We start from the raw sequence: 12,049 nt of genomic DNA, 5'->3' as shown, positions 1-12,049 counted from the left end.
TCCTACCACCCCTGGGCCTAAACTTGCTCTGTCCCAGGCTGACCAGGAATCTGCCTGCCTTTCTATCTTCTGACATGCTGGCTCATTAACGCAGCTGCCTTTGTTTTTTTAGGTCCATGAATCCCTCATATAATTCATATTGCATCCTTATATTTTCCATAGTTGAGAAATCCTGTTTATATATTTTTGAACTCACGTTTTTAGAGTTCTTTCCCACACCCTTGAGGGCTGTCCTGAAAGTCATAGCATTTACCATTTTGCTAAGGATATTAGACACACCTCACCTCCAGGACTCTGGCTGGCTGTCTCTGATTATCATAGAGTCATTAACATTGGCAGAGAGGACATTCCCCAATAACCTTGGCAAGGAGAATATTTCCAGAAGGAGGAACATAAAGTAAATGATGTACATTATTATACAAACAAGCTTCAAGCCTAGCAACCGTCAACACTCGTGGAGGCCCACACCCTGCTGGTTCTGCTCCAGGGACAGGAACTGAGCCAAGCCTTCCCTTCCACAGAGGCCATGCAGGACTCAGCACCTCCCTGTGAGAGAGCAAACTATTTCTCCTCAATCCTCATAAAGTCATACTGAAGAGATAGTTACAAAGACTGGGAGACACCACGCAAGTTTATTAACACATGCAGAGCATACAATACAGGAGAACCCCAAACAGTGGCCTAGTCAGGTTTACACAGCATCTTCAACAGAGAACAGTAGGATTTTACAACATGTAAGACAGACAGCAGATTTGTCTTTTGACTTCCACAGATGGGGAATTATGAAGAATATATTTACAGGAATAAATTAATGAAGCAAGGCTTGTCAATTCCTCTGGTGCCACGTCTGCAGTGGTAAGCGACTAACTTCTATCTTTGTGGGTACAGAGCTAGATACCTCTATCATCTAGGTCCCATGTTTAGGTAGACTGGGGGAGGGCAAAGGTTTTCTAACTCTGCTGCTGCTTAACTGTTTTCAGCTCACAAATGTTACCTCAAAGAGGCATGGTTTGGGATGATATATTCTAGTTTCTTTAATACCACACAAAAATAGAGAAAAATGACAGGGACAAGAGATGAGAATTCCTCTGGATATATACAGTAACAAAGAACAAACCTATATCAATTATGAACCTTAGCTATAAAAGCCTTCCGAACATTGGCAAGAAAGGCTGAAAAATTGTTGGTCTTCCTGACTTTCTCCTGAAATTCTGCTAGGCACTCAAGATGAGGCGAACTGTCATACACTAGAGGAAAAACAAAGAAGATGAGTTAAATGAGGGAGGGTGTGTGTGTGTGTAGAAATGTTTCCACTTAGGCAGTGTTTCCATTTAGGCTCTCAGCTGGTCTGAATGGCAATTATACTTTACTAAGATGCTCTGTGCATAAAGATATACTAATACATTTGAATTTCACAAGTAATCTTTAGTCCTTTCCTTTGCTTAATCCCTAAATATTCAAATTGTAAGTACTGCAATCCTGATTTAAATCTAAACATGGTATCCAAAGGACTGAGAGCTGAGTGACACTTGAATGCTATTTCTATCATCTTTCTTACGTACATTTGTTTTAACTATTAAACATAATTTTCTGTGCAAGTTTGGGTTGGCATCTAGTTTCTTTCCATAATATGAAAAAAGGCTTAATTTTCAATACCAATTCTTTTGAGAATTGGCATTGAAACATGGTATCACTATGTAGGTCTGGCTGACCTACAACAGACCAGACTAGCTTTGAACTCACAGTGATCCATCTGTTTCTGCCTCTTAAGTTCTGGGATTGAAGGCAAGAACTACCTTACTTGGCCTCAACTCAATGCAAAATCTTTTTTTTTTTTTCTTTTAAACCTTTAAACACACATCAAACTTTTATTCCTATAAATAGAAATATCCTGAAACAGCACAAAATGTTCCCTTTTGTTCTTCCATCCTCATCTTTCCATGTGTCCTATGTCTTTCTTTCTCTTTGCCCTCCTAATTTTCTGTCTCCTTTCCTCTCCACTCTTCCCTTTTCTCTCTTCTCAGTCCTTCTCTTATTGTATCTCACTCCATCTGTCTGCATTTCTACATCTTCTGCAGTTCTTCATCACTTCTTTTCCCTCTGTCCCTTTCATTTGCAGTACTAAAAATGGAGCCTAGATTCTTCCCATGCAAGATGAGTGCTCCAGCACTGACATATATGGCAGTGAAGATTTGGTTGCTTTTACATAAATGTCTTTATTATACCGGGAACTTACATTCATGATCTAGAAATTAGTCACAATGATGACAAATGTAAATATTATAGAAAAAACGCCATTCTAAGGCAAAATTATGGTCTTTAGTGTACCATTAACACAATTTTCCTAATGAGTCAAATGACAGTTGAGGCAGATCTTAGACACAAGAGACGGGATACTTACCTTCATATTCCTTAGCTTCATTTATGCTCATGGAAAACATATATGGGCTCTCAGGATTCTTAGGGTCAATACTAGTAAATATAAACTGCAATTTATTACCTGAAGAAAGAGATTATAAACCGTTCAATATGAGAATACTCAGAAGCCAAGGTTCTCAGTGGAGATACTTTCACAGGCATGCGCGCACGTACACACACACACATACACACACATACACACACACACACACACACACACACACACACACACACCCCGCTCCATCTCTGATAAGTATGGGCTCTGTACTTTAACCAGTTTGGACTTGGACATCACTGACATTACACTCTGTTTTTTCCTTCAAACAATAATACCAAGAAAAAGAAAACAACTCACAAAATGAAAGAAAATATCTGTAAATTAAATACCCACTAAGGTTGGGAAGGCTAAAAAAAACTCCAATTGGAAAAGACAAAAGCAGATTTCACCGGGTCACTGTATGCAGTGAAAACAATGGTGTCACACACTTGCCCGCCCCTCCATGGATGAACAGTTGAATACAACAATACGTATATACACACTGTGCATAGACACAAACACACAAACATTGTCGGGACATAAAAAGGAATGAACCTCTCATACATAGCTACAGTATGGACAAACCTTACAAATATGTAAGGATGCAAAAGAACAAATATTATATGATCCTACAATATAAAATAGCTAGAACAGGTAAGATACATTCACAGAAACAATAAATCAATCAATCAATCAATCAATCAATAAATAAATAAATAAATAAATTCAAGGTTACTGGGAGCTAAAACAAAACAAAACAACAACAACAAAAAAACCCAAAACCATGAATATGGATAGTTATTACAAAATTTCTGTTTGGGGTAATAAAATATATAAATCTACAGTGGTTGATGTTAGTCATACAACACTGTAGATATAATTAATGTCATGAATTATACACTTTAAAATGATTAAAACAAATTAGTTTTATATGTATTTTACTACAATAAACCCATATGTATTGTTAAATTAATTTATTTTATATTCTTCTAGTTAATTTATTTAAAAAAAAAAAAAAACCTACTAAAATGCTCCCAAAGAAATAATTGCGCCGGGCGTGGTGGCGCATGCCTTTAATCCCAGCACTTGGGAGGCAGAGGCAGGCGGATTTCTGAGTTCGAGGCCAGCTTGGTCTACAAAGTGAGCGCCAGGACAGCCAGAGCTATAAAGAGAAACCCTGTCTCGAAAAACCAAAAAAAAAAAAAAAAAAAAGAAATAATTGCTTGGTAGAAATTCAAGTTGGCTGCCACAAAGCATAAATTCATACACTTTAGTTTCTTCTATAGCATAAACGAAATCATATTTAAAATTCTTATCATTGTAAAAGGAAGTTTCAGAAACTTAGGGAAGACTTATCTAACATTCAAGTTCAGAGTGAAGTACAGGTCAGTATACTAGATTTCATACTGTTACGAGTACTGGGAAGGGTGTGCATACCAAACAAAGACTTGGTAATATACTCAGGTTATTATAATATATCAAGGGTTTCCTGGGGCGTTTTCTGTCCCACTGAGTATACAGAAGAGCAGAAAGCACTCCTCTCACTTAATCAGTTGGCAAACAGTACCTATGTGCTGTAACTTTTTTCAATGTTTTTATTTTTAATGATGGTTCTTAAATGCATTAACCTCCCTTGTAGCCCACCACCCACCAGAGGTGGCAAAAACACACAGGAGTGTTTTCCTGCAGTGGACACAGGTGAAAGACTACGGCAGACTTGTGAAGGAGGATGTTCTGCAAAACACCCTCCAACAGAACCGACTCTCCAAAGAACCCCTAAGTTTCCACATCAATGTGTGTTGGTGCTTCCCTGAGCACCACACAATCTATCAGTTCTGCAGCAGGCGCCAGCCCGGCCCCCTTCTGTCCACTGCAGTTGTGATTCTCTCTACTGGTCACCCGTTCTTCTGGATCAACTGAGCTGCTTCCGCAGCTCTCACAAGTCAGGCAAACGCTTTACATTTGGCAGTTTATGATAAAGGGTGCTTCTTGGTTCCATGCACACACCGTGTCCTTCCCACAATTATGAACACAGAATAATATCAACAAAGCACAACTAATGGGGGAGGGGCACTGGGCGATGGCTCAGCAGGTAAGGGTGACTGCTACTAAGCCCGATGACCTGAGTTCAATCCCCAGAACCTACATGGTGGAAGAAACAATTCTCCCAAGCAGACCTTTGACCTCCACAAGGGTGCAAGGCAAACATGCACTCACACAAACACACACTTTTTGTGGTTAATATGTACATGGTATTCCTTCTTAATTCCCTATGAGTTAAGGAAGACCAGCACAACAGTGAGTCTCGTCCATGACTCACTGAGCCTGAGCGTGATCTTAGGAAGCCCCAAAACACTAGCCAATCTAGCCAATTAACATATACAGAGATAACAACCTGAAAAACACCCATGTGCCTTTAACCTAGCAATCCCCCTCTGAGAAAGGCTCCTCCCAAGTGAGAAATTATATACAGTATTTTTAAAGCTGGAAAACAGATACAACCCAATTGTTTTAGCAATCCAATTTATAAAAGATGGAATAAATCATAGTACATTAATGAGTAATTACACCAGCATTCACAAATCACTATTCTGAGGGCAATTGAGTTCGATACAAATGCCAGTGAAAACCAAGAACAGTAAGTATTGCATGGTTTTTGTTTGTTTGTTTGACTGGGTTGTTTTTTTTTGTTTTTTTTGTTTTTGTTTTTTTTTTTTTTTGACAACCATGTCAAACTTTCATTAGACACTGGGTAAATAAAGCAATAATATTTGTATTTAGATGATTAAAAGATGGGACGTTGGCCTATTTTCTACAAACCTAATGTGATAGTTTTCACTAAAAATACCTCTTAGCTTCTTCTCTTCTCTAGATACCCCTTTCTAACCTTCTACATAACAGAGCAAGAAACTTACCATGAATCTTTCTAATTTCTAGTCCAAGGTAATCTCTATACAAATCCGCTGATTTCTGCAGTCCTTTCAATCTCTCTTCATTAGCTTTGTTAGCAGTGGAAATGGCTACGATTTAAAAACAGTATTGAATGTTTTGGATAATTCTCACTTTAAGGCTTTTTCAATTAATTTTAGGAAACTTGAAAACTACTAAAAAATTATACCAGGCATATCAATCTGTTTATATTTATTCAACTTCTAACTTTAACAAACAATAAAAGGGGATTATGTTCAAGATGGAAGAGAAAAATTGTTCAAAGCACAGGTAATCAGGGCAGAAATTTATATAACTAGCCTAGAAATTGATTTCCTTTATATTATTATTATTGTTGTTGTTATTGTTGTTGTTTGCTGCCTAGACAAATATATACTAACTGCTTCATGGGAAGAATATTTTGTGATTCCATGAGAAATCAGCCTTATTTCAGGCTGGTTTACAACTGCTAACAAATCCTGGTTCAATACTAACAAATAACCCTAACTAATAAGATGAGAAGCATACCTTCACAATTTAGTCTCGGATACTAACTGTGTAAGAGAAAGCATTGGCCAAACAAACTGCTATTTTCAAGTCTTCTTTCTAAATGAAGCATTTGAATACGGAAGTTTTTATAAGAAACAAAGTTTTTACAGAAATGGTTTTTCTAAACCAGAGATTGCAGTCTTTTTTTTTTTTTTTTCGAGACAGGGTTTCTCTGTGTAGCCCGAGCTGTCCTGGAACTCACTTTGTAGACTAGGCTGGCCTTGAACTCAGAAATCCGCCTGCCTCTGCCTCCCAAGTGCTGGGATTAAAGGTGCGCGCCACCACGCCCAGCTAGTCTTTTTTTTTTTTTAATCCACTGAGTTACACACACACATATGCATATGCACACACGCACACGCACACACACACACACACACACACACTCTTTTTACCTCCATTACCCTGTCTCAGCTTATTATGTTTCCTCTCCTGCTGAAACTCTGCTTCTTCCCTAACAGGTGCCCTCCCTCCCCTACTTCCTTCTCTGAATTTAACCTGCTGAGTTTCCTGCAGGAGCAAGGGTGGAAATATATTTATTAGGGCATGGCAACTTACTATCAGCAGCTACACCACTGAAGATAGTAAAATCCATCCTCCCTGCCCCCCAACAATGTCAATAGTATCCTTTATTCACCAGATCTATTGTCATCTTAGAGGCTTTCTGATGAAGAAACCCTTTCTAGTTCTGAACTTGGGCTAGGTGGTTCAACCCAGCTGTTCTAGCTCAAAACACCTCTTCAAGCTGACTGGTTCAAACTGGCTTCTCTCAGCTCTGCTTGGCCTTAAACTCTGGCAATCTCTTCTAATCTTCTGGCTCCTTCTTATTCTCTGACTTCAGCTGCCTCTGCTAACCTGCAATGAACGGCATGAACTCACGAACTCAACTCCACTACACTGACTCCTAATTCAAATGCCTCAACTGACTGACCTCAACTCCACACAAGGCACTGACTGAACTGATTCAACTCTCCCACTAAAACTGCCTCTTTACTGCCTCTTTTCTGACTCTCTGTGGGGGTTCTCTTAAGTCTTCTCTTCCCTGCCTGTTCTCAAGAGAGCTGGATGTATCCTTTCTCTGACTCATCACTTTGTCTGCCCCTCAATTAAACCTCACTTTCAAACATGGTTGTTTCCTTCTAGAAACTAACTTTACTTTCACTGCTAAGGAGTAAAGGTTTGTACCAAAGGCATGGCTATAAACCAGAGGGATTAAAGGTGTGTGCTATGTCTGCGTTCCAGCCGGACGGGATCCCTTGCCAAAGCAGCAATGTTGCTGGATTAAAATTCCTCTACCAATAGTCTTCGAAGAGTGGGGTCTCATGGGCCCTTCTGCCTATCATATGCTGACAGCCCAAACTTATTTAGGTAACCACAGCTACTGAGTTCATGAGCACACTGGCCATATCATGTCCGGGAAAAAAAGGTTTCACAGCGCTCCTCCGCATTCTTACATTCTTTCTGTTACTCCTCTGTGATGCTCCCTTGGGCCTTGGCAGGTAGGTAGGGTTGTGTGTGTGTGTGTGTGTGTGTGTGTGTGATACAGATAGCCCTTTTAGGGGTGAGCACTGCAGGTATGTACTCTCTGTACTTTCACTAGTTAAGTCTGAGCATTCACTGCCTGGCAGACATGTTATGGTCAACAGTTTCTAAGTTCTTAAAGGGATTCTTCAACACAGATATGGCATGGCGATACAGGTCTACAATCCCAGCACTGGACAGGAGAGCAGGAAGACCAGTTCAAAAGGCATCCTTAGTTATAAGCTTGAGACCAGACCGGGCTACATGAGACTACTAAAAAGCTTTGTCCAATTTTAGTTACAACAGGAGCAATAATGATATGAAGGTCTGGCTGTAATTAAAATTGGACAAAACCTTATAAACCAAACAAAAAACCACAAAAAGAAAAGTAAGCCCACTTGTGTGACTTAAGTGATACGTAGAGAGATGCTGGTCTGTCTATGCCCTTACGTGTAGTCTACTTCCACAAAGTGGAGCCGGCCAGGCGCACACTAGGAAGCGCCATTGCTCTGAAACGCAGTCGGCTACTTCAGGTGAAACAGACACTCACCTTCCTTCTTCCTAGCGTACTCTTCTTTGAGATCCTGGATTTTAGCCGTCAGCTCTTCCGACTCTTGCTCTTTGCCTTTTACTTCAGCAATCATCTTTAACACATTCTCTTTCTTTTCTTGAATGAGCTCATTCTGCTTACAGAGCTCTGTAAGAAACACACGGCATTAAATATATATGCCCTATTCTATGACACGGGAGAAAAAAAAGCCAAAAAGAACAAAAAATTAAGAAAAGCACAAAAGTGCCAACTTCCTGAAGATCAATGAAATTGTCTTTATGTTTTGTTTTAAAGACAGAACCTATGTAAACCCAGGATGGCCTGAAACTCACAATTCTTTGGCCTCTATGATTAATAAACATATTCTAATGACTCAAAAATCGTAATGTTAAAGAAAATTTGCTTCACTAGTTGTCTTTAAAATACAGTAAAATGCTTCTAAAAATAAAAAACAAATTAATCAACAAAACAGAAAATCAGAAGGATTGTGACTCCTTCAATTCCAAGTACATTAAAATAAAGCCCACCACAGAGGACAGTCCAAACCTACAAGACAGCTTTTCACAGTGCATGAAGAAAGCGAATTCTAATGCTTTGTAAGCTTTTCTGGAATGTATTAAAAGACAGAAAAAAATGGTGATGAAATTATCAAATCTTACAAAGTTAGCATAATTCTGAAACTGAAACACAGACATTGCCGGGTCTCCACTCACTGACAGCCATATAAGCTAATTTTATTTAAAAATATGATGACAGAACCAACGAAATGACTCCGTAGGTAAAGGTGCTTGCTGCTAAGCCTGATGACGAAGTTCAACCTCACAGGGTAGGAAAGGAACCAATTCCTGTAAATTGTCCTTTGACCTCTAACATATACCATGGTCTGCCTGTCTGTGTCTCTGTCTCTCTCTCATACACACACACTCAAAATAAAATAGGGTTATCTTTCTAAAGTGTTATTATAAAGCTTAATAAAACACTTTGTAGCTCAGGTGGTAGAGCTCTTGCCTACCATGTGGGAAGTCCTGGATTTCATTCTAGTGCCCCATACATTGAGTGTGATGGTACACACTTGGAATCCCAGCATTCAACAGGCGGAGGCAGGAAGCTAAGGTCATGCTCTGCTACGGAGAAAGTTACAGAGAAAGTCGGAGACGGCCGTGCTTTATGAGCTCCTAGGTCAACATAAAACACTAACCCAGCCCCTGGTACGGTGAGCACATGCCAGCAGAAAACTATTTGGGCAGCACACAGTCTTGAAGGTTTTAAAAAGACAGCTAAAGGTGTGTGGCCTGGGAAGGGAGTGGGTCTCAGAAAAGCTGGTGGGGAATAAGACCAAACCACACCTTACACAAAACTCCTGAAGAAACTAAAAAAAAAAATCCAGGGAGCTACAAACATGGTTTAGGGATTAAGAGCACCTGATGGTTTTACACCCAGCACCTACACAGAGGCTAACAACCATTTGTAACTCTATTTCCAGGGGATCTAATACCCTTTCTGACCTACGAGAGCACTGAATATATAACTACACATAAATATATGCAGCAAATAAATATGTAAAACAAAATAATCGACCCATTGGCTCCAGCTTTACAGCTTATGTGTGAGAATTCAATAAAAGATACAGACCCGGAATTGAAATATCTGGACATCCATAGAAATGACAGGGAAAGAATGGTGGTAAAAATATGATTGTTAGAATATTAACCAGACCCCAAAGTTCTGAGGAACTCTGTTCCTTGGCTGAAATTTCCAATGTGAAAACAAAAAAAAATTTTTTAAAGGCTGCCCTTTACACATAGGCGTACACATATACTAGTTAAATAAAGAGACAGGATACATATAAAATGATACCATTCACATAGCATTCAAAAATACTGAAAAAATATTCATAGTTCTAGACAATGCAGATATTCAACTTTAAGCTGGTGATAGGAGCAGAATCTTTTAAAAATAATTTATTTTTATTTTATGTACACTGGTGTTTTGACAACATGTATCTCTGTGTGAAGGTGTCAGATCCCATGGAACAGGAGTTATAGACAGTTGTGAGCTGTCATGGGGGTGCTGGGAATTGAATCTGGGTCCTCTGGAAGAACAGCCAGAGCTCTTAAACCACTGAGCTAAGCTATCTCTCCAGCTCCCGAAAATAGAATTTTGATGCATGTGTGTTAATGTATGAACACTCACAACACTGACTTACTTAAGACTTCACGATATAGGGCTGGTGAGATGGCTCAGCAGGTAAGAGCACCCGACTGCTCTTCTGAAGGTCCTGAGTTCAAATCCCAGCAACCACATGGTGGCTCACAACCATCCCTAATGAGATCTAACTCCCTCTTCTGGTGTGTCTGAAGACAGCTACAGTGTATTTACATATAATAAATAAATAAATCTTTAAAAAAAAAAAAAGACTTCACGATAAAGACCTTCAATCTAAAAGCCAATCTACATATGATCTACAAACGATTCACCTACGGTTTTTATATTCCAAAATCATCTCAGCCATCCTTTCTTCTTCCTTTAATTTCAAAGACATCTTTTCTGAAAGACAAATTACAAGAGATATTTGAAGCCCGCTGAAATAACTGTAGAAAATAAATAAGACCAGCAAAACCCACAGGTTAGGAGTTAAGGGCAGGCAGTACCTGAAAACGCTTTCATGGAGTCTTTGAAGGCGTCTCTGAGTCCCAGCACTTGACTACGATTATCATCGAGTCTGTTTCTGAACTTATCCCCAAATTCATTGATGCTTTGATTTAAGAGTGCCAGTTCGTCTTCACCCATTATGGTTTAAAACACTGCAAAACAGAGCACAAAGCTGTATTTTAGTTGTTATCGACACCAAAATAAGCCACATTTTCGAGTTTACGTCTGCAGGTTGACTTTGCTACAGAATGGTTAATAATTGAGCAACTCAGCTAATATAAAGGTAGACTTTAATTCCAACATTTCGAGCTGGGGGCAGGAGAATCTGAAGTAAAGGTCAGCCAACGTCATGACCAGTCTGATATACAAGAGACCTTTTCTAAATAAACACAACAGGGTGTGAACAAAACGCCTTTTGTCCCAGCACGTCGGAGGCGGAGGCAGATATCTGAGTCCAAAGATAGCCTGGTCAACATAGGGCCAGAACCTAATAAAACATAAGATAAAATAACCCACTAACAGTCCGGTAGTTAGCAACAGGATGATCCAAGCCAATTTGGGCTTAACTGTTGTGGATGTGCATCAATCTGTTCTGAAGGCATGAAGGGAGGTGGGGGAGAGGAAAGAATATAACCAAAACAAGGTTGCACGAAGCTTTCAAGTCATGTTTTAACAGGACCCGGGTGTCTCCTAAAGGACCTGCTCGCAGGCAACGAGACCGAGGAAGAGGTTGGGGGACAGACAGACTTGCAGGTTTTCTGCATCCGACCCCTGGCCGCCTACTCCATTCGCTCCTCCCACTGCAGGGCGGAAGAGGGGAGGTGATCGGGACCGAGCAGCGCCGGGACCCGAACTCCGCGGCTAACAGCGGACGCCCGCATTCCAGGCTCTGCGGACCCACGCCGACATGCCCAGGTCGGCTTCCCTCACCCCGGGCGTGCGGCCGGCGAAGCCCCACAACCCTTCAAACGGCTCCCGACCTGAGCGGCCAGGAACGCCGCCGTCTCCACCTGACTGGTCCGGCAAAAACTAGCCCGCCGCTCTACGTCTGCTGCTCCTCCAGCGCGCTGTCTTTCAATTTCAAACTCTCCACCGCCTGCTTACCCGCCCTTCAATTCCGTCTTCTGATTGGCTGACAGGGCAGACTCTACGTGCAAGGATTGGTTGATATCGGCCTGCGGAATTCTCGCGGACAACTATGGAGCAGAGCATTCTGGGATTCGTAGTTCTTTGCTGAGACAGAATCGGACGCGGTTTGTAGTGAAGTAGCTAGAAGGGATTGCCCCAGAATGAAGAAAAATGTAAAAGTTGAAATGTAACTGCTTTCTTTTATGACGTATACTTCCTTCTTCCTTGCACTCGTTTTATTTTGGAAATGACGGAAAATCCTCTTGAAA

The 12,049-nt window shown here is 40.4% G+C and overlaps 1 protein-coding gene across 2 annotated transcripts; it reads right to left on the bottom strand.

Annotated features, from left to right (window-relative positions):
• Positions 1 to 97: 97 nt before the first annotated feature.
• Spc25 (SPC25 component of NDC80 kinetochore complex) lies at positions 98 to 11,797 on the bottom strand. 2 transcript variants are annotated; one of them, XM_021155688.2, is made up of 7 exons: positions 11,173 to 11,271; positions 10,652 to 10,804; positions 10,482 to 10,547; positions 8,001 to 8,147; positions 5,371 to 5,475; positions 2,402 to 2,500; positions 98 to 1,247 (listed from the first exon to the last, which is right to left on the bottom strand). In XM_021155688.2, exons 2-7 carry the CDS (start codon positions 10,788 to 10,790, stop codon positions 1,123 to 1,125), a joined length of 681 nt encoding a protein of 226 aa, XP_021011347.1. In that variant the 5' UTR covers positions 10,791 to 10,804; positions 11,173 to 11,271; the 3' UTR covers positions 98 to 1,122. The 2 variants fall into 2 exon arrangements, with proteins under 2 accessions (XP_021011347.1, XP_021011345.1); XM_021155686.2 differs by lacking the exon at positions 11,173 to 11,271 and adding an exon at positions 11,633 to 11,797 and having other exon boundaries at positions 100 to 1,247.
• Positions 11,798 to 12,049: the final 252 nt, after the last annotated feature.

This window comes from Mus caroli, unplaced genomic scaffold (assembly GCF_978045245.1).
Source record: "Mus caroli unplaced genomic scaffold, Mus_caroli_1 scaffold_2, whole genome shotgun sequence".
In the NCBI taxonomy this organism is placed as follows: domain Eukaryota; kingdom Metazoa; phylum Chordata; class Mammalia; order Rodentia; family Muridae; genus Mus; species Mus caroli.
This window is presented reverse-complemented; position numbering and strand designations above follow the sequence as displayed.